The sequence below is a fragment of the Eptatretus burgeri genome, chromosome 11 (genome assembly GCF_056783735.1).
Source record: "Eptatretus burgeri isolate ZD-2024b chromosome 11, Ebu_testis_v1, whole genome shotgun sequence".
NCBI lineage: Eukaryota > Metazoa > Chordata > Myxini > Myxiniformes > Myxinidae > Eptatretus > Eptatretus burgeri.
Window position 1 is genome coordinate 43,237,330 of NC_140971.1, and position 27,028 is coordinate 43,264,357.

A 27,028-nucleotide genomic window follows, 5' to 3' on the forward strand; every position below is an offset into this window, starting at 1 on the left:
GTCACTGCATTCCCCAAACAATATTGCTACGTCAAGCTGTGATGACAATGCAGGACATTCTAAAAGGAAAGTAAATGAAGCAATCTTCATTTGAGATACATGCTTTCCTGCCTGAGGGTAATGGTCCTTTACATAGTTTGGAGCCAGATAAATAATATGTATGCATGGTGGGTGGACAGGCAAAATTGCAAAAAAGAAAAGTGCAAATGAAGGTAGAAAAAAAAAAGAAGTTGGGTCACCAAATGTGGTGGGTGAAGGATCCAAATAAGTAAATAAAGTTTGTGAGAGAAGAGTAAAAAGTGGTGATATGAGGATGGTATATATGCAGATGGTGAGACCTAACACGCCTTGCTTGCGCACATGGCAGAGGACCCCCGATGAAGACCACTCGGCGATCGAAATGTTGGCGCTGAACCCTGTTAATTGGGCAAATATACAAGTCGGTGATACCTTCATTTTTGATGTAGGTTCTTAAGTGTTGTGACTTAAAAAATAAAAAAGGACTTGAATCACTGCTGTTCATTTAATGAAAAGTTCATGTTCAATGAAACCATCAACACAACATCAGAGACATTTCAAACTCTCCTGCACAATTCCCCCTTCAGAGACCTCAACTCTCCTCCGCACCGGAAAACAAGTACCATGGAGAAGACCCAACCATTGAATCGCATCAAGTTACATTCAAAATCCGTTTTACATCAAACACACGCACGCGCACGCGCACACGCGCACGCGTTGTAATAGTTAATGAGGCACAATGATTTATTATAATCATGCTAATTAGAGCTTATAGATGCTGTAGGCATGCTTAGGATACCCCACATTTTGTCACAAACAGTTTGATAATTTATCCCAAGCACTTATATTCTTTAATTGTTCATGCATTTTCTTTAAAAAAAAAATTCTGACAAAATCTTGGCTCATGTAAGAGTGATGTGACAGAGTAAAAAGGTAAAACATTGACAATGGGGCAGTGAGGCCACAGGAGGACGCAATGAGCAAAGGAGTGAATGAAAGAGAAAAGAGGAGAGAGGGGAGGGGAGGAAGCACAGTCACCTGCAAATAAGTGGATTGGGTTAAGTCAGATTAATGTGGGTAGAGAAGATCATGAGTAGGGATTGGGGGGGGAGGAGGGGTTACATGAGATGGTGTTGCATCACTACCTTCTAGAGGCTCTGGAGGGAAGAGTGGGGTTGAGCAGTCTCAGGCAGGTGGTTTCATATTTCACAAAAAACAGGAATCAAAGAGTGGAGGTGTGCAGTAAGCCTGGATTATGGGAGTTTAAACAGGTGGGGGTAGGTTTTAACAAAATGATTCATCCACATTCAACTTGAACCCTAAACGCCACGATTGAACCATACTGGCTTTGGACGTGTGTGCAGCGGAAAACGAACAGCAGAGCATCAATATTCAATTTTTTTTCCATTTAAAACAGTAATGTATAAATTGCATGTCTCAGACATACTGAATAATTATAGAATATAATACATCTATATTAATAAATGTCAGTGTGTGTGTGTGTGTGTATGTGTGTGTCTCCTCCATAACTCTAAAACCATGAAACCGAGCGGCCTGAAACTTTCCATGCATACTAAGGGAGCTACAAGGAAATGCATGATTGTAAATTTGGTGTTTGGATTAATTAAACACAACTTTTGAAAATAATTAACGGCCTTCTTTTATTATCCTTTATCAAGGCGGCGGCATTATATGCTGTCTCTCACTGGGGGTATTAATTGGCCTGCTCAATAATGCTTTGACTTGTAACAGGCCGCAACAGTTGTTTCACGAGAACGTTTTTATTTTTTAGCTTTCCTCACTCATACCTCTGAATGCCTGATCATTATACCAACAAATCGCTGGGTACATTGCAATGCTTATAATAAATGCCGAGACGCCAGCGTTCGTGGCTTTATTTCATTTCCACACATGCCATAACTTCTAGAATCTTTGAATCGGAGCCAAATTTCAAAATGTTAACTTCTTAATATACCTCAGCAGCAGTTGCCGCTTTAAAAAAAAAGAGAAAAGTGTTCATTTGTCCAATTCGGACATTGCTTGGGTATTTCTGGGTGCATTGGTTTGTAGTCCGAAGAGCCTAAAGGAGCCGAGGAGGAGCAGGATAAGTTAGAGGAAATGTTTGACATGGCAAAGTCTGGTAAATTAATTATTTCCGTTTCAGAAGATGCGTGCTGGAAAAGAAAACTAGGTACAGTCGTTTTACAAAACGACTTCGTTGCTCAACCATCCACTCATTCATTAATTTTGTGTGCAGCCTGTGGCTTCTGGTTGGGATCATTGCAGGGAGTGCAGCTGTGCCGCTGATGCAGTGTCCCCTGCTGGTTAGAGCAGGGATTTGTAATTTGTTCAGGGTGACGGTGATAGCTCGCCTACTCTTCTCAAAGGACACTGTGGGATCTTTAACATCCACCAATGAAGGACAGCAGATGGGACGGCGGTTTAATGTCCTTCTGAGGGATGGCACACACATTGATGGCTCGCCCTACCTCCGAAACACTGCAATGACAGTTTATACCTGGGCCGAGGTTCGACCCCAGGCTAGATGGTGTAGAGGGGAGCGTGTGTACCTCTAGGGGATCCTGCCAGTCCTTTTAGCCATCCATTGAAGTATGTGAACCAACAAAGCCAGTTGGAATGGTGGCAATTAAAGGTTCCACAGATGAGGAAGAGCACCAAGACATTGATCTGTGCATTTGATAAACAAGGAGGATCTGATTTTGAACAATTTCCCAGGAAACATCTGCTGTTCTTCCTCTGCTCTAATCGGTTCATCTGACCACATGCTTGTCAAAGTAAACATCTCTCTGGCTGTTATTAGAGAACCACCTCAGCACCGTTGAGTCTGGCATTTCACTCAGGCCAACTGGCAGGGACTTCAAGTAGCCATCAAACTTCTAGACTGGTCTCCCATCTCTACTTTCTCTGACATCAACTAGTCCTGGGAATTCTTTCAAAGAAACTTGCTCTCCCTCATGCACAGATTTATCCCCTCTCGTGTTCAGTTGTCTTACCCATCCTCCCGCCCATAGATTACAGAAGTTTGTGGTGAGGCAATTGTCCTGAAACAACTTGCCTTCGCCTCATGGAAGGCTAATCCAACAGAAGGTAATCTCAGTTCCTTCCACAAAGCTCTGAATAAGTGTGTGTCGACCCTCCGGAGAGCCAGAAAACAACATCTTTCTCATCTCAAGTCTGAACTCTCAAACCTGTCTCCCTCCTCAAAATCCTGGTGGTGTCTAGTCAAGTCTGTTTCTGGTGTATGTTCCCCCTCCATCCCCTACCTCACCTCAAATGACCACACAGTTGACACTGCATGTGAAAAGAATGAATGCCGAAACTCTGTGTTTGCTTCTAAATCTTGTGTCCCAAAACCCATTGCTTTTTGTACCCACCTGTACCCACCAACCCAGTCAGACCAAACTGTTCCTGGACTCTGTGTCTTTTTCTCCTGACAAGGTAGAGAGTTTGCTGTCAAACCTCAACTCAGATTCTGCAACCGGTCCAGACGGCATCAGCCCACGTGTCCTAAAAACCTGCTCCTCTGCTCTTGCTCACCCTCTTTCTGTTCTATTCACCCTCTCATTTGCTCAAGGTCTTCTGTCATCTGCTTGGAAATCAGCAAACATTACCGTTCTGCATAAAAAAGGTTTAAAAACAGATCTCTAACTCCGGACCAATCCGCCTTCTCCCAATCATCAGCAAGGTTATGGAATCCATCATCGCTTCAGACATGAAATCCTTCCTCTTCTCCAATGGCTTGATTTCAGATCATCAATTTGGATTCAGATGAGGTCACTCTACCCTGGACTTGCTGCTTCTGCTTTCCCAACAATGGATGGAGGTCCTCAATGCCGGACATGAGATCAGAGACATATCCCAAGACATATCACGTGCTTTTGATACGGTCTGGAACCCTGCCCTGCTCACCAAACTCTCTTCCTCTAGGGTATACAAGGCAATCTCCACTCATGGCTCACAGACTTCCTCTCCTGTTGCAGCCAACGTGTGGCCCTGATTGGAATTCTCTCATCCCCTCTGCCTGTCCAGGCTGGAGTTCAAGGCAGTGTTCTGGGCCCTGTTTGTTCTGGTTTTCATCAATGATCTCTCCAACTCTCTGGAAAATCCTTTTAATCTCTTCGCTGAAGACTCCACCCTCTGCTGTACCATCTGTCATCCCCCAGATCAGCAAGCAGCAGCTTCGGATAAAATCACAAGTTGGTCCAACACGTGAAGCATGTCTTTCAATCCTGGCAAATATCAAACTCTCACCATGTCTCTCCAAAAGGAGCATCTGGACCCCCCCTCACCCACCCACTTTCTCAACAATCCTCTTGAATAAGTCCTTTCATTCAAACTTTGGGGCCTCACTACCTGGCATGATCTTTCCTGGGAAAGCCACATCTCCAAGCTGGCCTCCAAAGCCAGTCGCCAATTGGGCATCCTCCATCATGCAGTCCTTCCTTAGCACACCTGAGTTCCTGACCATGTACAAAAAACATTCTTCCACAGTCTGATGGAGTCCTGCTCTCCCTCGATGCAAGTTCTCCTGCCACTCGCCTTTCTTGGCTTCACGCTGTGGAAACCAAGGTCTTTAGTATCATTGGTATCTCCCACGATGAGGTTGAATCTTTGGGTCTCTCACTGCAGGCAGGTCGGTGGTCTTTCTGTCTTCCACTGTCTCCAATCTGGCCTCCGCCCCCCCCCCCCCCACTGCTCTGTCTGTCATTTGTTCCACCCATATTCCGCAGAGCACTCAAGGTCAGCCAGTCACCCTCTCTGGTAAAATTACCAAAATCAAGAATCACTGCTCACCTTCACCCTTTTTTTCCCACCTTTGGAACAAACTCCCGCACACTCTTCAATCTCACTCTTCCCTCCAGGTCTTCAAAACTGCTGTTAATCACCATCTCTTATCTTCCCCCATTCAAAACCATGATCTTTACTACCCCCGTTAATCCACCCTAAACCCACCTAATTCATATATTCCCTGCTTTCCTTCCTGAAAGTCCCTGTAGTGTCCATCTTGTTTACCCCATGTACCCCACCCTGCCCCTCTCTACCTTCCACACATCTCCTCATATGTATATTCCCCACTATTTTCTCCTTCCCTCACCCATCCCTCTTGTTTCCTGCTCCCCTTATTATATGTTCTGTGCGTGAGCTCTTATACGAGCCTTGAAATTGTATATTTACAAAATAAATAAATAAAAGAGCTCATACTCTCGGTCTCCCGCCTTTTGGCTGGTAGTAGCAGGGACCCGTGGCACCGACTTCTGTATAAAAACCCTCCCTTTATTTGGGTATTGCATGGGCAACGAAGTGCCGCCTCGCATGATCCTGGAAGTTTATGTTTAATCCCAACAACCCAGTGTTAAGTTTAGTCATCCGCACACTTATTGCCAAAAAGAATGTTATGAATTTGTTTCAAGCAACATTTATGCTTTGTGATGACGAACAATAGTGATAATCATTTTTTAAAAAACGTTTTTTATTTCAGTGACGGATCGAGGGGGAGGGAAGGGGAATGGGGGCTCCGAGTAATTCAGCTTTTACTTATAGCCAACTTTTGTTGTGATGAACTATAAACGGTTTTGTTAACCGAGCTGAATTAGTCCATTTTAAGTTTTAAATAAATAAAGCAACATTTTTTGGAAGCTATTAACCCTCCAAATGTCACACTGGATCTGGCCGAGTTTATTCAGTGTCGCTATAAACAACGTTGTGGGTTCGTCGACCTCCAGCATGTTCAGTACCTCTCTTTTCCAGAATTCATTCTGCTTGGCAAAGATGCGCAGATCGAGTGTGTCTCCTTCTCTCCTCATTGCAACCTACAGCTGCCTGTGTGTAAAAACACTGGTGGGAAGCAGGACTCCACACCGCCGCAGGCTCTGACCCTGACTTTTGTTGATAGTCATCGCAAAAGCTGGCCTGATGGGAAACTGTCGTCGATCGAGTTGGAAATGAAGATGTGTGTCAGATGGAGAAAGAATAATTCTAGGAATAAGGAGAATAGACCCAGCACATTCACCACCGAGCATCTGTGCTGCAAGAAGACGATCAGTGACCTTAGTTAAGATGTAGCTGTGTTCTGTCGCAGTGGCCATTGCGAAGATTGAGATTTTGCAACATCATGATGGGAGTGTTAACTTTCAGTGACATCTTGTGCGGTGGCAACACCTGAAAAAAGAAACTCAGGTAGATAAAGAGCAAATATGTTTTTATTTTTTATTTTTTTTTAATTTTTTTTGTATACCTTGGTCGAGGCTCGTATGAGAGCAAACACACAACTCACAGCAATGAGGCATGAGACAAGAGGGGCGGGAGTGGAAGGGACAAAACAGTGGGGAACAGACACATTAGGTGAACTGTGGAAGGGAGAGGGATGGGGATGGGACGGGGAACATGGCGAAGAGAAGATGGACATTTCAGGGACTTTCAGGAAGGAAAGTAGGAGAAATGAAGGAAGTGGGCTTGGGTGGATTATCGGGGGTAGAAAAGATGGAGGATTTGGATGGGGGAAGATAAGAGGTGGTGGTGAACAGCTGTTTTGAAAGCCTGGAGGGAAGAATGGGAAAGAATAGAGTGAGGAAGTTTATTCCAAAGGCGGGAAAAAAGAGGAATGAAAGAGGGAAGATGAGCAGTGATTCGTGATTTTGGTAGTTTTACCAGAAGGGGGTTGCTGGCGGACCTTGAGCGCCCTGTGGAAATGTGGTGGGGACAAATCGCAGAGAGAGCAGGGGGGGCAAGGCTGGAGAGGAGTCGGTAGAAGACAGAAAGACCACCGACCAACCTGCGGTGATTGAGTGAGAGGCCCAAAGACTCAGCTTCATTGCGGGAGATGCCGATGATCTTAAATGCCCTGGTTTCGACAGCGTGAAGCCGAGAAAGGTGGGAGGCAGGAGCACCAGCCCAGAGGGGAGAGCAGTACTCCATCAGGCTACGGACAAAAGCTTAGTAAGTGGTCAGGAGCTCAAGAGGGCCGAGGAAGGACTTAGCACGACGGAGGATTCCCAGTCGGCGACTGGCTTTTGAGGCGAGGTTGGAAATGTGACTTTCCCAGGAAAGGTCATGGCAGATAGTGAGACCTAGAAGCTTGAAAGAAAAGACTTCTTCCAGAGGATTGTTGAGAAAGTGGATGGGGGGTTTTGTAAACGGTCCTTTCGAAGAGACATAGTGAGAGTGTGAGATTTGTCTGGATTGAAAGACATGTTCCACGTGTTGGACCAGTTTGTGATTTTATCCAGATCTGCAGTGAGTGAAGAAGCTGCTGCTTGCCGGTCTGAGGGATGACAGATGGTACGGCAGAGGGTGGAGTCGTCGGCAAAGAGAAATAGAGGATTTTCCAGAGAGTCCGAGAGATCATTGATGAAAACCAGAAAAAGAACAGGGCCCAGAACGCTACCTTGAGGAACTCCAGCCTGGATAGGAAGAGGGGATGAAAGAACTCCATTTAGGGCCACACGTTGACTGCGACAGGAGAGGAAGTCTGCGAGCCATGAGTGGAGATGGCCTTGAATACCATGGGAAGAGAGTTTGGTGAGTAGGGTAGGGTGCCAGACTGTGTCAAAAGCACGTGATATGTCCAGGGATACGGCTTGGATTTCCTGTCTGGCATTGAGGACCTCCATCCATTGATGGGAGAGCAGAAGCAGCATATCCAGGGTAGAGTGACCTGGTCTGAAACCAAATTGATGATTGGAAATCAAGCCATTGGAGAAGAGGAAGGATTTCATATCTGAGGCGATGATGGATTCCATCACCTTGCTGATGATTGGGAGAAGGCTGATTGGTCTGTAGTTATAGGGATCTGTTTTTGCACCTTTTTTATGCAGGGCAGTGATGTTCGCAGATTTCCAAGCAGATGGCAGATGACCTTGGGCAAATGAGAGGGTGAATAGAACAGAGAGAGGGTGAGCAAGAGCAGAAGAGCAGGCTTTGAGGACACGTGGGCTGATGCCGTCTGGACCGGTTGCAGAATCTGACTCGAGGTTTGAAAGCAAGCTCTCCACCTTGTCAGGAGAAAAGGATACAGAGTCCAGGGACAGTTGGGTGCGACTGGGTAAAGTGGGTAGAGATAGTGATGGGTTTAGGACACAAGATTTAGCTGCAAACACCGAGTTTAGACATTCAGCTTTATCACGTGTGGTATCAGCAGTGCAGCCATTTGAGGTAAAGGAGGGGATGGAGGGGGAGCATACACCAGAAACAGATTTGATTAAACGCCACCAGGATTTAGAGGAGGGAGAGAGGTTTGAGAGTTCAGACTTGAGATGAGAAAGATGTTGTTTTCTGGCTCTCCTGAGGGTAGATACACACTTGTTCCGAGCTTTGTGGAAAGAACTGAGATTGCCCTCAGTTGGGTTTGCTTTCCATGAGGCAAAGGCAAGTTGTTTCAGGCCAACTGCCTCGCCACAAGCTTCAGTAAACCAAGGGCGGGAGGAAGGGTAAGACAACTGAACACGAGAGGGGATAAATCTGTGCATGAGGGAGAGCAAGTTTCTTTGAAAGAATTCCCAGGATGAGTTGATGTTTGAGAAAGTAGTGATAGGAGACCAGTCTGTAAGTTTGATGGCTGCTCGGAGACCCTGCCAGTCGGCTTGAGTGAAATGCCAGACTCGACGGCGGTGAGGTGGTTCTCTGATAACAGCCAGAGAGATGTCCACTTTAACAAGGACGTGGTCAGAAGAACCAATTGGAGCGAAGGAAGAGCAGCAGATATTGTCAGGGAAATTTGTCAAAATCAGATCCAGAAGAGATGGAGTACCATTGGTTGAGATCTGGGTCGGGAAGTTGACCGATTGAGTCAGTCCCAATAAGTCGCAGAAAGCTTTTGCTGAGGTGCCATGGCAGGTGAGAGAGGTACCCACACCTAGCCAACTGGCATGATGACAATTGAAGTCACCACATAAGAGGAAGAGAGAGTTTGGATGAGAAGATAGAAGATGGTCCATGTTTTCGGATAGTGAGGTGTAGATGGAGTCATCACTGTTCGGTGGACGGTACAGTACACATATAAACATGAGGTGGGAGTGGAGGGGAAGCCGAAGCCAGAGGTATTCCTGGGGGTGTGGGGGAGTGAGGGCAGTGCATGGAAAGTGAGGAATAGAGTATTTGATGAAGAGAGCAACACGTCCACCAGGACGAGGCTCAGGTCTGTCATACCGTAAGAGGGAGTAGCCAGGGAGAGATACTTGGGAGTCAGACACGTCTTGGGAGAGGAAAGTTTCTGTTAGGCAGATAATGTCTGGTTTGTCAGTGGCAACCTGTATGGAAAGATCTGAAAGGTTTGAGCGAAGGCCCCGGATATTTGAGGTCCACACTTTTAATGAAGAGGAAGCGGAGGAGGCTTTGGGTGCAGGAGGTGGAGGGGGAGGGGGAGGGTAGGACAAGGGCCGAGGGGGGCAGGTAAGGAGGGGTGGTGAGGGAGTGGGGGGTATGGGAGAACAGCGGGGGGAGGGGGCCGAATGAGGAGGAGAAAAGGCTGTGTGGTGCTGGGGGAGAGGGGGGACAAGAGACAAGGAAGAAGGCAGTTGAGGATTTGAGGAGGTGGAGTGAAGAGATGGAGGTGAGAGGGCAGTGGAGGGAGGCAGGTTGGTGGATGAGACGGGGGCAACTTTGAGAAGGAAGAGTGAGGGGGATGAAAGGTGGGAGAAAGGTGAGGGGGGGATTTTTGAGAGAGGTGAGAGGGAGGCTTGGAGGAAGAAGAGTGGGATGGTTGCTTTGAGAGTGAGAGTGAGGGGTGAGGGGGTGAGTTGGCACTGAATTTGGAAAAAAAGAATGGTTGATGGAAAGCGAGCATCCATGGCAAACTGTGGTTTTTAAAAGTTTTAGGTCAGAGATGCGATTTAACACAATTCTTGATGGATGCAATGAAGGCGAATTCAGAGCATGGAGAGAAGAAGCGCTGTAATAGTTGGATTTTTTAGGCAAGGAATGAAGGAGAGCTCGAAATGAGAGCAGTCTGTTAAAATAGCAGTAGAGTAGTGCATTGTGAAACAGTAAAGAGTACCACATGTGTGAGAGAGGAAGATGAAGCATTATAAGATCGTTTTTGTTGTTAAAAATAATGTATGAGAGAGTTCAACAGATTAGGTCATGGAAGTGTTAAAAAAAAAAAATCGAGGAAGAAGACGAGGAGGAAGTTAAGAGGAAGAAGAAGAAGCAGAATCAGGAGAAGGTGAGCGTGTTGTTGTTGTTGGGTATATATATATATATATATATATATATATATATATATATATATATATATATATATATATATATATATATATATATATATATATTTTTTTTTTTGTTGTTGTTAATATTAATATATGAGAGAGTTCAACAGATTAGATCATGGAAGTGTAAATAAAAAAAAAATAAAAAAAAAATAAAAAAAATCGAGGAAGAAGACGAGGAGGAAGTTAAGAGGAAGAAGAAGAAGCAGAATCGGGAGAAGGTGAGCGTGTTGTTGTTGTAGGGTTTTTTTTTATTTTTTTATTTTTTTTTGAGATAAGAAAGAGATTAGTTGGGAGAATGGGGGATGTTTGGAAAGTGGGGAAGATCAAAATTGAAGGTAATGGGGAGGATAGAAAATGAAGGTAATGGGGAGAAAACGTTTTGATCGCCCAAAGAAGACACTTTCGACTATGAAAGTGTCACCCGACAGGCGATTAATGATCTTACTGTTGAGATCAACCATGTTATTTGTTGTGGTTAAAAAAAAAAAAAAATCACACATGAAGCCAACCACTCAGAATTTGTACGATTGAATGGTACTTCAAGTCCGGCGTACACATGGTTGATGACATCATCTTCCGAGTTCACACAAAGATAGGCGGTAATGCAATCATGTCATCATAAAGGTTCCCCCTCCATCGAGGGCACGCACCCCTCACCCAGTTAAAACGACCAATAAGCATAATGCTCGAGTCGTTTTCCACTTCGTTCATCCGCACCATTAAGTCGATTGAGCATGCCAATATTTGTTCTTAAAGTTAGCATCGTGCAATGTCTCACCACAATGGAGAGTTTTTCATACAGGCATTGATGTTGGACCACCGAAAGAATTTCATGATCAGTACACCGTTGCTCATCGAGTCATGAATAACACCGCTTTAATCTAGTAACGTTGCAGTCACAATTAAGGGATCACAGTGTTACAATTCTAGTTACTATTATTATTAACATTCCGAAATAATTATTATTATTATTACAACTAGTACGGGCCCGTAAAGGCGGGCCCGTAGGTGCGTGCCCGTAGGTGAGTGCCAGTATGTGCAGCCCTCTCTCTCGCCCCCTCTCTCTCGCCCCCCTCTCTCGCCCCCTCTCTTGAATTGTGATGCCCCCTCTTGAATTGTGATGCCCCCTCTCTCCCCCCCTCTTGCCTCCCCTCTTTCTCCTCCTCTCTCCCCCTCTCTCTGTAAATGTATTCATAAATGTATTCACAAAAAACAAATAAATAAATAAATAAACATTAATTGTGATGTCATTAGTGACGTCATAGCACCATGTCTTGTCATTGGTGGACAGATAAATGGCCGTAACTTGGGAACCGCTTATCCGATTAATATCAAACCTTGAAAAGGCACATCCGCGGGTCCCCGACAATATTCCTGGCAAGTTTCAATCAGATCGGACCGTCAATCGTGCAAAATAAATAAATAAATAAACATTAGTTGTGACGTCATTCGTGATGTCATAGCACCGTATCTTGTCATTGGTTGACAGATAAATGGCCATAACTTGGGAGCTGCTCATCCGATTGACATCAAACCTCGAAAAGGCACATCCGCGGGGCCCCGGCAATATTCCTGGCAAGTTTCAATCAGATCGGACCGGCGGTCGTCGAGAAACTGCGGTCGCAGACAGACAGACAGACAGACAGACAGACAGACAGACAGACAGACAGACAGACAGACAGACAGACAGACAGACAGACAGACAGACAGACAGACATTGCTGGAATTATAGATAGATTACGAAAATGATATTACTGTATTAAGAATCCTAGGCTCATTCGTTATTCCCATGGTAAAAGCCTTAAATTCTCCCAGGGGGGACAAAAACACCCTGGTTTAGAAAAGTCTGGAATGCTGCATCAAACAGTTCAGAAAAAAAGGAAGTAAAAATAAGACATAAAATGTCATAGCCGCCATCATTTCAGTAATTTTTTCTTAACGGAGTTAAAGTGCTACCCCATATTTGCATACAACTAAAATGGTTGCCAGTCTACCAGTTGGCCATCTTTGATCAAATCGCAAAGTAAAGTGAGGAACATGTGTGTGGCATCATGTACTGCACTTGTGCCAAGTTTGAACAAAATTAGACCATGCACATCTGAAACAAGAAGCGAATACTTCGATATCGCGCGGCTGGGGGCAGAAAAAGGTTAAGAACGATGAAACAATTTTGCAGTTATAAAATGTAAATGTAGACACGGTGAATTCGCATGCATGATGGGAAGAGTTGTGACGTTGGACAAATTTCTATTTACAGCCCTCAGATCAAAGGGACGGACGGACGTACACGGCCTTAAGTGTGACAGAAGACACAGGACAGAATAGCCAATTATATAACAGCGCGATGTCGCCGCGCTGTAATAACCACTTCTGTCACCAAAAGAGGAAGAAATCACCTCCACAGGACGTTTTAAAAACACTTCTGGTGAAAAACAAAGAAGAACGAGAGTTACAACGCTGCACGTCAACAACTAACGGAACAGGAAGATTATCACTTCCTGCTCAGAAAATCAACTTCCGGCGTCACACAGAAAACGATTCAACACAAAAAAACGTCGCTCTTCCGCATTAACCCCGCCCACAATTCACCCGGCAATCTCCGCCCACAATCCACCCGGCAATCTCCGCCCACAATCCACCCGGCAATCTCCGCCCACAATCCACCCGGCAATCTCCGCCCACAATCCACCCGGCAATCTCCGCCCACAATTCACCCGGCAAACTCCACCCACAATTCACCCAGCAATCTCCGCCCACAATTCACCCGGCAATCTCCGTCCACAATTCACCCGGCAATCTCCGTCCACAATTCACAAAAATATATATATATATATATATATATATTTTTTTTTACAACTAAAATGGCCACCAGTCGTCCAGCTTTGATAACATCACGAAACAAAATGATGTGCATATGTATACTTTCATGAGTTGTCTTTGTGCCAGAATGAATAAATTGGTCCATACATTTCCGAGATATGGTTGTGGACACGGACACGGTAAAACGAAACCAAACCCATCAGCCCCCGTTTTGGACTAAGTCCAACGGAGGCCGATGACCTGAAGTGGCCTGAACGTGAGGCCTGAGGAATTAAGCCTAAATATGTATTGTGTTGTTGAAAGGCCTGTGCCACAAATTATTTAGATATTTGATTCTCATTTTAACAATCGCTTCGTTTGCATTTCACACTGAACGGAAAACACAAAGCAAAAATAAGACATGGCGATTGTGAAGATGACAGGTTCGAAGATGTGTTCGGCCTGAACTGCAAGAAAGTAAAAATTGCAGATGTTGGAGTAAGCATCTTATGCTGTAATGACGTCCCTGATGTAATGACATAAAATGACAGACAGACAGACAGAAAACTGCCACTAATTTAACATAGAGATAGGTAATAAATCTGTTTAATCTGAAAGCTAAATCATGAACGTTTTTGAAATATTGCTGACATAAGCTAAGTTACTGAGATGGTTTCTATGGCCAAATAACTCAGCCAATCACAGCTGTGATCTAATCAGGTTGAGATAACGTCATAAGGAATAGATATCCACAATATGAAAAGCTAATTGTTCAACGGTTTTTGAAATATCATGAAAACAAAAGTACATGGACAGATGGTAGGTCGGTCGGTCGGATGGAGCTCATTTTAATGTCCCTCGTCTCCTGCCTTGTCAGAGGGGTGGAGGGACAAAAATGATGCCTGACAGTTAAAGAGAAGTAGCATACGAAAACACAGCTTTCAAAAATGAGCATGAAATTTGGCAACGATGCAAATTTGTGCCAATGGTTCACCCTATAGTTATGATGCGTTTCAGATCGCATGCGCTGTTGTTGATGGCATTGCGTTAGAGGGGGTGTGAAGCAGTTGTCTTCTCGACCTCATGCCACTGCAATCAAAAGCTCGTTCCAAACTGTTAGGGATGAAACTGATGGATGATTTTACTTGGCGAGTCATTCTGTTGAGATCGTGTTGATGAAAATCGGTTCCTTCTGGCAGGTGTGACAATATAACTATTCTCATAAGGGTTTGCAAACTTTGTCAGAATGACAAAAAGCCATTCCCACCCTGACTTGCACCACATAGGTGGTCAATTTAGAGGGTATTGACATACGAGTAGACATGTATGCAGATTCTGTGGGAGACATGATTTGCATGCAAACTTTCTGGACGACAGTACAAGTGAGGATAACCATAACATCACGCGTTGCATGTCTAATAATTTCTTTATAATGTCTTGCACAACAGAGCACCTCATTCTGAGAACTCATAGAATATTCTTCATAGTAGAAACACTACATACATTGACAACAACAGGAAAGCGGTTCAAAAATAGCTCAATTTGCATTCCCCCTTGATACAAATCCAATCAAATGAAGTTTTCAGCTTGGAAATTTCTTTGGTTCACAAAAGCAAAATGTATGGTTGCCCACTGCCCAGGAAGCTCTGATCTCCTGTTTCACTTGAGTGACAGAATAGAGTTGTGTATAAAGCACGAGTGCACTGGTTCGTAGAATGCCCATGCATGATCCACTATATGCAGAGTGAAGCAACAGGAGAGAAAGAGCACCGAACCAGAAATCACACTGGTAATGAAAACAAGCATCCCTGCAAGTTTCATTGCGTAAACCTTAGTTTGACAACTTGACGACATGCACATACAATTTTGGAAAGCAAGCACAGGAAAGCAAAGAAGCAGGTTCTGTACATTAATGCAATTCCACAAATTTAATGGGATGCTTTAGAAAGAACAATTTTTCAACTTCGTCGAGTAAAGACTCAACGGTAATGTGCATCCCAAGTCTTCCGCTAATGGAAAGAGGAAGCAGGTTAACTGAAAGCTAAATGTCAAGAAACAGCTCCACTTATAAGGTTTGCAAGAAATAGATTTCCACCTTTTGACAAGCAATTATTTCAAGCAATTCATCCCTCCTTTCCTCTCTCTTGAGGGAGGCCAAATGAAAACATTTGTGCCTGCTTGATCTACGAGCAATCTTTACTGTACTGCTCTGCTGGGAGGATGTATGATGATTTACAGGTCGCCTTTACACAAGCACAACAAATTAACCAAGACAGCAAGTCTAAAGCCACGGCCACCTGAGTACGAGTTATCGACAAAGAGCATATCAAGAGAAACGTTGTGATCTTCTTCCCACTTTGTCTGCCAGTTGATCGGAATCTTTTTGAAACTCAGTAAAATTATTGCATGAAAATTACTGACACCTTTTTATGTGACATTCATTTTGGTTTCCTCTCAGAGATGGAGGCTTGTGAAAGAGTTGAGTGACAGGGTTTGAAAAGGCAACAAACCAACAGTGGGGCAGTGGGTCAACAGTCGGACGCAGCGAGGAAGAGAATGAAACGACGGGAAAACGAGACCAAGGGAGGACATGTAACCTGAAAGTAAGAGGATTGGGTTGGGTTCGGCATATTTGGGATGGTAAAGATTGCTGGTCGGGATGGCGGATGACATGAGATGATCGATTGATCGTATATACACCGCTTGGTTAAAGCCCTGGAAAGAAGAGTGGGATTGAACAGTCTCAGGAAGGTGGGTCCATAAACAGGAGAAAAGGCACAAAAAGTGGAAGTGTCCCGAAAGTCTGCATTTTGGAGGGTTAACCAGAAGAACATGTGCATCCTGCAGTTGCTGGGGAGCTTCAGAGGGTTGAGAGAGCAGGGGGAGCTAAACCGGAGGAAAGGTGGTTAAAAAAACAGAAAAAAAAAACAAGAGGCTACCGACCAGACTAGGACCTGTCTGTGATGTGAAACCAATAGGACTACTGCTTCAACCTCATACATTCTACGGGACTCAGAAGAGACACAAATTTGATGCTGGAGCAGTAAATATTAGACAAAGGTCTTGTAGCCTGCGACTAGTTCTGATTTTAAGGAATGACATTGGAATGATGGAGGATTCTCAGTCTGCATCTGGCTTTGGAGGCCAGATTTGTGACATGGTTGGCCAAGGAGAGGCTGATGCTGAGGCTGAGTTCAATAGACCGAACCTCTTTCAGTGGGTGTCAATGGAAAGAGAGAGGTAGGTTCGTTTGACCATCCTTCTGGTTGACAGGGTGAGATGATGAGATTTGCCGGTATTGAAAGACGTATTCCATTGGCCAGACGAGGACATCATTTATTCCAAATCAACAGTGAGGAAGTGGTCGGTCTGTCTGTAGTATGGGGGCACCGCACCACAAATGTGAAGTCATCTGCCCAAAGGAAGAGGTTTTCCAGTACATTGGAAGAGTCAATTATGTAGATTATCAACACTCGACCCAAAACACTGCCTTGGAGAACTTGAGCATCCACAGGGAGAGGGATGTTGAGGGTCCCATTGAAAGAAAAATGTTGATTTCATGAATGAAGGAAGTCAGAACATCAGCGATTAAGTCGGCCTTCTATGCCACAGACAGTGAGCTTGGCTAACGGTGCAGGATTTCGGGCTGTTTATGATGCCAGAAGTATATCTTGGGAGATTGTGATGACCTCTTGTTTGGGATGTAAGGCCTCTCACCCTTGATGAGAGAGAGGAAGATCAGTAGCATGCTTGGAATCGAGTTACTGGGCAAGAATCCAAACCGATTGTCAGAGATCAGGCTGTTTGTAAAGAGCAAAAAGACGATGTAAGCAGCAATGATAAATTCCAGGACATTGCTTAAAATTGGAAATCATCTTACTGGTCCTGTAGTTGAGGGGGGGGGGATTTCTTCTTGGACCTTTCTCATGGATGGGATTGATATTTGCTAACTTACAGGGAGGAGAAGGAAGGCAGTCAAACGAGGACAGGTTGAAGAGCAGACAGGGAAGCAAAAGCAGCAGATCATGATTTGAAAAGATGGGCCACAATGCCATTTGTGTGCTGGACCGAACTTTCTCAACATCCTCAAGTGATTTGTACGAATAATTTTTCAACAAGCTCATCTCTCATCACCCCTTGAGTTCCTAAAATTCTCTGACCTCAATTCCCCATTATGTTGGTCGAGGTGTCAAAAAGCTCTTGCAGATACAAAGTTTATAAATTCAAGTAATTTTTTTCTTAAAACCTTTCCTTTGAAGTTAATATTTCGATGTGGGTGCTTTGATATAGAAAGCAAAATCTGAAATGAAATACCACAGGTAGAGCTTTCAAACCTGGCCTGCTGCAGTGTGAACGCCCAACAGGGGCTCAACAATTACAATCACTGTGCTGAGCTCAATAACATAGACAATCAAAGTCTGAGACTATAGCAGCCTTCATACATCCAGAACCATGCATACTACCTTTCCTTGGAAATAAATAAACAAATGCAACAACAGCGTGGCCTGCATGTGCCATCAGCTAAGCCGATAAGAAGCACCAGGCTGCCGTTCCTATGGTTACACATCTCTGGATCCCGGAGCTTCCTCCAAGCTCCCTGAAACACGTAAACAGATGTCACAGAATAAAAGCAGATTGTATAAAAACAATACCACCCAAGTAGGGCTCATTTTCAAAAGTTTTCCGATTCACGGTATGTTAAATCAACAGTAAAAGTGTAAATATCATGCAGCTTAATATATAAAATGACAACGAGCACTCGTCACATAGTAAGCAAGACATTGGAATATTCAGAGGTGATTCTCACAATATAAAACAAAATGCACAGCAACGTAACCAAAAAGGATGTACAATGCAATCGGATACCAACTGAAATGGCTCTTCAGCAGGAATACTAAATACAGATATTGCAGAACATTTCACACTTCAACTGCAAAGTGACCACTTTCAAATACGTTTTTGCATCTACATTTCTAAACCACATGACCAGCTGTAAAACATTTTTAAAACTTCAGCCAAATTTTGACTTTTTCTTTCAAAAATAAAAAATAAAAAATTGAATTTTTTACGGCACAATTTTTTTTTTCAGATTTTTGCTTTTTCCAAAACAAAACATTTGCTTAAACACGAAACGCCGATAGTCCTACGAAGAAAAAAAAATTATATATATATATATATATATATATATATATATATATATATATATATATATATATATATATATATATATATATATATATACATATACTGTGATTTTGGTATAATTTTTTTTTTCTTCAAAAACACCAATTCTGCCAACCACAAAATCGTCGATAAAACAGTATGCATATCATCTGAAAACAAGAAAACAAAAAATCTGAAAACAAACTAAAATCCTATTTGACACTCATGAGGGAGACGGATCCTTAAAACGTTCAAAAATGCAAAATAACTCAAAAACCGAGAACAAAATCTAAGAATTATTAAAAAAAAAACTCAACAAATAAATGTTGAGCTGCTGAGACCACAGGCAACAGACTGTCTTTTATAAACATTTGTTTTCGCTCAGCATAATGGTGCTGTACTTTCATTGCCTTGAGCATCATCATCATCAAATGCACAAATTGTTCCAGAAATCACATCACGAGAGTGGTTATTATAACCCATCACAAAAGAGTTTTATCGAAATGCAATGTTGATACAAAAGGGACACCATGCGAAAAGACACCCACGGGAATGTATCCGAGCAGCCGTTGTATTGTATATTCAAAGCGAGTCGAGATGGTTGGGGAGGAGGGTGCAAAGGATGTATATTCCTCACATTAGCATCACTGTGAAGCATTAAAATCATTTGGAGTCACTGTGACCACGCATGAATCTTAAAGATGCAGAAATATCTAAACCACAGTAATAACAGTGGGCATCGTCATTTTCTCCAAGACAATGTCATTTTTCCTCGGCTGCCACACTTGCAATATAAATGACAGAAGTGTTTGAATGTCTCGTAAAAATAAATAAACACATCATGGACTCGTACTCAGTGAAAAGGCAAATTCAAACCCTTTTAAAGTTGATGGATTTTCAGAACTAATTTTTTTTTTTAATTTTTAACATTCAAGTCTTCACCTAACTTGACTCAACAAATAAATAAATATAAGAACGTGGTTAGTGGTTACAATGAGATTTATCCACTGGAGTCAAACACTCCAGCTCAGATGGCCTGAAGAATGTCCTTGTGAAAAATAAATCAGCGATGCCAAAAACATAACGTCAAAATCAGAGAGATCCCAGAATACGTTGTGCATGGCTCAGAATGAGATCACTCCGTGGTTTGAAATCCCATTGATCCTCATGCAATGCTGCTTTGTTCACCTATGTGCAAGCTCTTTCAAGGACCATTCACAGTTGATGGGAATACACATCCCAATCTAATGCATTCACCATTGCAGGAGCAGAACAATCACCTTCAGACAGTCTGGTTGGATGAAAAGGACTCCTTGAAGTGTGGGGTAAAAGTGTTAAATCATGTGAAAAATCTGGAGACGTTCACATGTACATGATTAAAGTTTCAGATCTTTGCATTCCCATCTGTCAAGAAGAAATCTTTCTCAGCATTAATCAAGGGCAGGAATTACTCCACAGAATCCAATGATTTATCATATTCGCTCTTCTAGCTGCGTTAACGTCGCACGGTTTCTAAGGATTGGTTCCGATATTAATGAGAACTGTGGCTTTGGGGACCTATGAAAAAAAATTTCCATGCAAGAAAAATAAATCTCAAATGCAATCAAAAGGCCGCATTGTGCAGAAAAAGAAATTAATTTTCTTTGTGATCTAAAAACAAGCTAATAGTGTGAATATAATATTAATATTCATGATGGTCAAAGTATTGCAGTTTCACGAAATGGTCCAACCATTTTGAAGGTTTCTGATGTCCCAGAAATTTCATCCACTATTTTTTTTTCCAGTTTATTCAACAGTTTAAACAAGCAACAGGCTTGCAGAAGATTCAGTTCATGAGGTGTCCCATGTGTAGCTGATGAGTTGACAATTATACTAAATGCATGTATTATTTTCCAAATAACAATGATGACACAACAGAAAATCCCAATCACTCTTCTGATCACATCAGGGATGCTATGAACCCCTTTTTGGAACAACTGCTCAAAATGATTGAGATTCTTTGTAAAAGAGGGGGATGGGGAATAGAGAACTCGGTTATTGGCTCTGAAGCAGCATTACCTCAATCATTGAAGGCGGACGGTGCTCGGTTACGTTTTCACCAAGCTGTTCACCTGTCTGAGCAGATCTCAAAACGTTGTGAAGATTTGGATGAAAGTTGATGGACAGGTTGGGTGTGTGCCAAGGATGAATTGATTATATTTTAGTGAAGATCTGGGTCCGAATACGAGAATTTTTTAAAAATTGATTCTTCATCATTGAGAGATGGGGCCAAAAACGATATCCAGCACGATATCTCAAAAAGTTGAGGACGAGTTATGACAAATTGCGGTCGATGGTTAGGTGACAGGAACAAGCCGATTCGATTTTCGTTCAGGTCCGGATCCCGATCCAGCCCAGCAGTGGGATACACAATGTAAACTGTTCAGCCTGGCAGAGGAATGCACTCCACCAAGTGTCGCTCTCATTTCAACTGCTAACCTTCTATTGACTGAAATTATCGATCACAATCTTACTATTTAGAAGCTTACATATCATCGCCTTGGCATCAAAAGGTTCTCACTAATAAAGGTTTAATTGTCAGATAGAACCGTTTGAGTCTAAGGGCGACGAGTTCTCGAGTTCTGGAGCAAAGTCAGACTTGAGAACGTTCCCAGTCTCTTATGTCTTACACGATGATGTTATCCACCTCGAGAACATTGCTCACCTTGACAATGCCCACCATCTCGCATGGTCCAACTTTAGAATGTTCACTTGTGAACAAAACCTGAAGGTTGTTTACTCATTCAAGGTCCAAACTAGTCAGATGGTGAACACTGAGCTTGTTTATATCGAAGTTAAGGCACAAGCAGTTAGGCCTAAGTCACATTTGCCACGGCGGCCGTGGGGTCTCCAAAATCTACGGCCACCAGCAATTATACGGCGGCCACGGTATTTCCACGATCACACAATGTGGCAGTCACATATGTTTTTATTTTTAGGGGAGCCGCACGACGTATTTAGAAATTGTGGAGACCGAAAACGTGGGGTTGCCGTACAGTCGTTGATTTGATGTCGCACGGTGACCTTAAGGGGGCCCTGCGGTGGCCATAGAATTTTCAAGGCAGACGCAAGGTAGCCTCAAGGTGCCCGCAGGGGGGCCCTAAGGCGAACGTGCGGCCAGATGGACGGTAACAAGTGGGTTCATTTAAAAAAAAAATTTTAATGAGTTTTTTTTTTTTCGGCTTGTCGAATTGCTACGGCGAACGTAGAGATGAAAAAAGTTATAACTCCGCATTATAATTACATGGTGACCCCTACGGCCTGTAAAAGATAGCCAAACGGCATAGGGCCACCCTGAGGCCACTGCAGAAACTCTGCGGCCGCCGCACGTTTCTGTCAATTCAGAGGGCGTACGGCCGCCGTATCCTCGCCGTAGAGCAAATGTGACTTAGGCCTAAACAACAACACTACTGATATGGCACAGTTCAAAACAAAGAAAAGTAAACTGATGACTGGCTCCTCATATCCCTCCACATATCTCCCACCACTCCATCCAACTCTTTTCGCTCAGGCTCTCCCATTTATATATTATTGGAGAAAGAACATTCGTGAAAGTATCTCGCTCGACAAACTACACGCAATTGCTGCATTATTTGATGTCCAGCTGTAAACAGAAATCTGTTGAACCATGGCGATTTCCTTTTTACAAGGTTAAAGTCAAACTATAACTTAACTGTCACCTTTTTAATGCACTCTATTTTTCAATAAACATCTCACCTCACCAAACGTTACACAGCCATGTATAACAAATAATTTGATTTGTATTGAATCAGGCGTACAAGTGTAATCATCGCACTGGACCAATACACCACCGAACAGACACTCACGAAGAAAGTGTGGTGCACCATAAACTAGCACGCCTGCACGACGATAAACTCACCATTGCCTTGGCGACCAGCCTCGTCATGCAATTACAGGTGGTGGACAACAACGAAAAAAAATGGAAACACCACTCAACAGGGCATTGGGCCACCACGCGTGACCAGTACGGCATGTATGTGCCGTGGCATGGAGTCCACCAGCGTCTGGAATTCTACAGGAGAGATGCGGCACCATTCTTCCAAAATAAAGTCAAACAACTTACACCTGTTTCATGGAGGTGGAAAATGCAGTCTCAGACGTTGTTCCAGAATATTCCATAAACGCTCGATGAGGTTCAGATCTGGTGACTGAGAAGGCCATGACATGTGGATATAATGTCAGTGTCATGCCCATCACACCATTGGGTGACCATGTATGCTCTGTGGATGGGGGCATTTGGGGTGTCTCCTCTTGCAGCCATGCTAGCCATAATTATAGGCAACCAGGCCTGTGCAGCATTTTTATACGTGATCCTAAACATGCTGGGATGTTATTTCCTTCAATAACACAAAGGCCACACACCTGCGTGAAAGCCGTTGCTTAGCGTCCCTCATTTACCCAGTGGTTTCCTCTTTTTGTCCACTACCTGTACATTGCCTATAACCTGTGAGGAAGTAGAAAATTGTCAGATATGTTCACGGTTTGGAACAATTCAGACCATTCAACCCCTTAGAAGAAAATACTTTGCGGTGTGAATGAGGGAATTGCCTCCATCTTTACAATTAGGCATTTGGCTCATGAAAGAGAAGACAAGTTGGAAGAAGAGCAATTAATGATGAGAGAGCCGATCGAAAGAAAGGAGGAGAATTTTTGAGACAGGAGTTAAATACTCTGCCATATTTTTCTTACCAACCCTGGTATCTTTAACCAGAATCGGTGGTGTAACGGGTCGAGCTTCTGCTTTGAGTCTGGGACATCGGTGGTTTGAACCTCGGCTGAATCATACTAAAGACTTAAAAAACAGGTAGGTGCTGCTTCTTTGTTTGACATCCTTTTGAAAGGATAAAGCACAAACAAACAGCCATAGGTTGGCAATCATAGCACAGGTTTTGATGGGCCTCACGGCCTCCTCCTGCGAAGAAGTTCCTCATAACAGAACTCGTAGATATAAAAGGCTGAGTGGTTGTATTTTCTGCATATTAATGTATTATTGAAATAACTGCCAAAGTGTAAATATGAGCATCTACAAGCGAACAAAATTTTCCATTTCAACATTTCCTCAGCATTTGGGAAACCACCACCCCCCAGAAAGTCTCTACAAATTGGTACAATAAGAGGAGAAATTTGAGGGTGGTACATACCTCTCGAAGCTGCAAGCGCACTTTCTGAATGGCACGGATCCATCGTGCTCTTGCTGGAGTGAAAGGGCTCGGTCCTTCATCGGCACCAAGTCTGCAAAGGTCCCACGCACGCACGCCATTAGCAAGCTTGGCTCGAACTGATAGGTGCGTTCCATTTCTGAGCTACCTTACACAATTCTCGAATTTTTACATCGACAGTTCCATGGCAATTCAACTTACGTAAGGTTGTGCGAGTTTACAGCATACCGCTGTTGATGTACAAATGGGCCTCGATTATCCACATGAGTTGGATCAATTATCTCGTGGATGTACATTTGCAGCTTTTTCTCATTTGGGGGGCGGGGGGGGAGTTGCACAGAGGGGAGGCAAGTTTCATCAAGGGAGAGGGTGGAAGGGTATATTGGAGAGCAGGGGGGGAAGTTGCACCAGGGAGCAGGGGGAGGATGAAAGTTGCACCTGGGGGAGGTGAAAAGTTACACCGGCAAGGGGGAGAAAGTTGCACTGAGGAGGGGGGGTGAGGGAGGTTAGGTGCACTGAGGTTCCATGGAGGGAATTGTATGGGTGGGATGGGATTGTGTGCATGTGTGCGTGCGTGCGTGCAGGGGGGGTCATGTGAGGTAGGTTGCATGGGTGATATGGGTTTCAGAGGTGAGGGGAGGAGGGGTTGTATGAAAATAGAGCAGAATTTTATTAATTTTTTTTGCAATTTTTCTGCAACATCCTCTTCGTATATTAAACAAGAGTGAGAAATGCTTTGCCAATGTGATATTTTCTAAGTCCAAAAAGGCTAAAACTCTGTGAAAAGTTGACGAAACGCACTGAAACTCAAACTTGTTCTGCAACTTTTCATCATGAAACGATGTACCAAGTTTCAGTTAAATATGTTAAATGGTATGGTATGGGGAAAAGTCGGAAAAACTACAGGTGAGATGGACAGACGGAGAGAAACCCGATAGTCCCCTCCAGTAAAAACCGGGAGGGCACTAATAAGGCAATTCTCTGTTCATATGTGTGTATGCATGTTTGTATATCTGAAAATAATAGAAAAAAAATACCCCTCCCATCGCAGGGGCAGGGTGGGGAGGGGATGCGACTCACCAGTGCTCCTGAAGGGAGCAGGTGTTTCTCGTCCAAACAAATGCACAATTCACTATAAATATATGATGGAAAGTTGCAGAAAATTTGGCGAGTGAAGACAGACCTTTACTGGATGGAGAATGCAAGTAGGCATACCAGATGAAGGAAAAAACAAATTGCAAGTTTTGCAGACAGTCTGTAGAAAAATGTTAAATCTGTATATTTGATTAAAAAAAAAACAAAAGGAAAAGAAAAGGAATTAAAGGCCAGTTTAAAAAACTTTAACAAGCACAGGCTCCAATAGAATATTGTGAAACATACTTGTTATTCTGTTGAACTTCACTGATGGTTTCTTCTGCAAGCGTATCTTCAGGCTTCGGTGTCACCATCTCTTCCACGTCACCCCACCTAATACTTTTCTCATGATGAGCTGTGCTCTTGGGCTCATTTTGGTGTGGAGGTCTGCACAGATCTTCATGTTGTCTGTACTCTTCGCGATCACTGAATGCTTCCCGTGAATCCTACAACCAGTGGAACAGAGCCCACGATGCAATGACAAACCGACACATACAGATGGAAGGAACCATTGCATATTAGTGGCCGGTGTCGAGTGATGACGAGCACCAAGTCAAGGAAGAGCAAAACAATGAAGGATGGCAGGGTGACCTATCCTGTTCATCCTGTTGCTCTTCCATGGGCCTTGATACAACGCGTTTGGCATGCAGTGTGTCAAGGTGTGTCGCCCTTCGGAAAGACAAACTTGGCATCCAATTTGCCAGTCCCAGCATTAGTTGGTGGACGTTGATGATCCAACGGTGTCCCTTGTGAAGCGTGAAGTTATCGCCGGTGCCATGAACAAATGACAAATCCCTGCTCTAACCTCAATCAGTCATAGCAGGCCAGCCAGTTCATGAAAGACTTTGGCCAAATTTTCTCTGGCTGACCCCATAAGGTGTGAACAATTGTGGCCATGAAATAACACCTCATCGTACTGATGCATCATTTAAAAAATATATGAATAAACAGAGCCATTGGCACGACTTTCAGTCACGAGTTTTGACTCTGCACGCAAGTAGCAAAGCTGAGAAGGTTGTGTTTCTCGAGACACAATTGGTATCATGTGCTCTCAAGGCTCAAAGCTTGCCAGTCAGAGGCTTAAAATAAATGCTATGTGAGCCACACAATCTCAGATAAAATACCAACCATTCAAATTCATGCTACATCAATGTAAAACACAAGTTAAATGAGCAGGGCACTCTGTAGAGCGCATAGCTCTGCCACGCAATGCCTGATCCAGTGGAACATATCGAGCCCAATAACTTTTTGACATTTTGTGCCATATATCGTTTTTAGTCCAATCTCTCAATGGTGAAGAATAACTTTAAAAAACAAAATTTCGGATCCAGATCCGGATTCAGATCTCCACAAAAATTGTACCAATTCTTCCGAGTTACACACCCAACGTGTCCACTAAGTTTTGTCCAAAACCGTCCACATCTTTTTGAGATGTCATGCTATTTATCGTTTTTGGTCTTATCTCTCAATGGTGAAGAATTATTAAAAAATTCTCGTCGCCGGATCCGGATCCGAATCTTCACCAAAATATAAGCAGTTTGTCCTTGTCACAACAAACCTGTCCACTAAATTTCATCCGGATCTGTCCACAACTTTTTGAGATATGCTGTACACAGACAGATAGACAAACAAATTAAAATATACCATCAGAGATGGGGAATCCCCCGCCATTGAAAAATAATTCAAATCAGATAAGTGTTTTTCCATTTATTACAAAAAACATTTTTTTCAAGATGGCCGCCCAGTCGGCCATCTTGGAGCGGCCACGCCTAAAATCAATAGGGTTCTTCCTTTTCAGGTGGTACATGTGTGACCCAAATTTCAAATCGATATGGCGAACAGTTTATGAGTTATCGTACTCACAGCTATAAATATTGACGCCCAGCCAGCCGGACGGACGGACGGACGACCCGGTTGACAACAATATCCCCCTTCCGCCACGCGGCGGGGGATAAAAATCATTCGGTGACACTTGGTGAAACGGAATGGCACTCAGTAGAGAACATACATCTGGTCGGCTGAACAGTTTAAATTTTGTATCCCACTGATAAGTCAGATCTGAATCCCCTTAACCAAATTCAAGTCGGCTTGAGCTCATCACCGAACTCTTCCACCTCATTTTGTCACAAGTCGTCCACAACTTTTAGAGATATCACGCCATACATAGATTTTGGCCTCGTCTCGCAATGGCGAAGAATCACTTCAAAGAAATTATCGTATCTGGATCCGGATTCCAATCGTCACCAAAATTGAATCAATTAATCCTTTTCACACACCCAACCTGACCACATAGTTTCATCGGAATCCGTCCACAACTATTTGAGATATTGTGCTACATATAGTTTTTAGCCCCATCTCTCAATGGTGACGATTCACTTAAAAAAAAAAATTCTCAGATCCGGATCCGGATTCGGATCTTCACCAAAATTAAGCGTTGCTGTCCTTGGCCGGCCAAAAATCGTGTGCCAG

The 27,028-nt window shown here is 43.5% G+C and overlaps 1 protein-coding gene across 2 annotated transcripts in view; it reads right to left on the bottom strand.

Moving 5' to 3' along the window:
• Positions 1 to 27,028, bottom strand: part of UNC13B (unc-13 homolog B) — a 353,113-nt gene that overhangs the window by 112,491 nt on the left and 213,594 nt on the right. For both annotated transcript variants that reach the window (XM_085846260.1, XM_085846261.1), the window contains 2 exons: positions 24,806 to 25,005; positions 23,408 to 23,498 (listed from right to left, as the gene is read on the bottom strand). In XM_085846260.1, the coding sequence (XP_085702386.1) occupies positions 23,408 to 23,498; positions 24,806 to 25,005 (291 nt within the window). The remainder of the gene's footprint in view (positions 1 to 23,407; positions 23,499 to 24,805; positions 25,006 to 27,028) is intronic.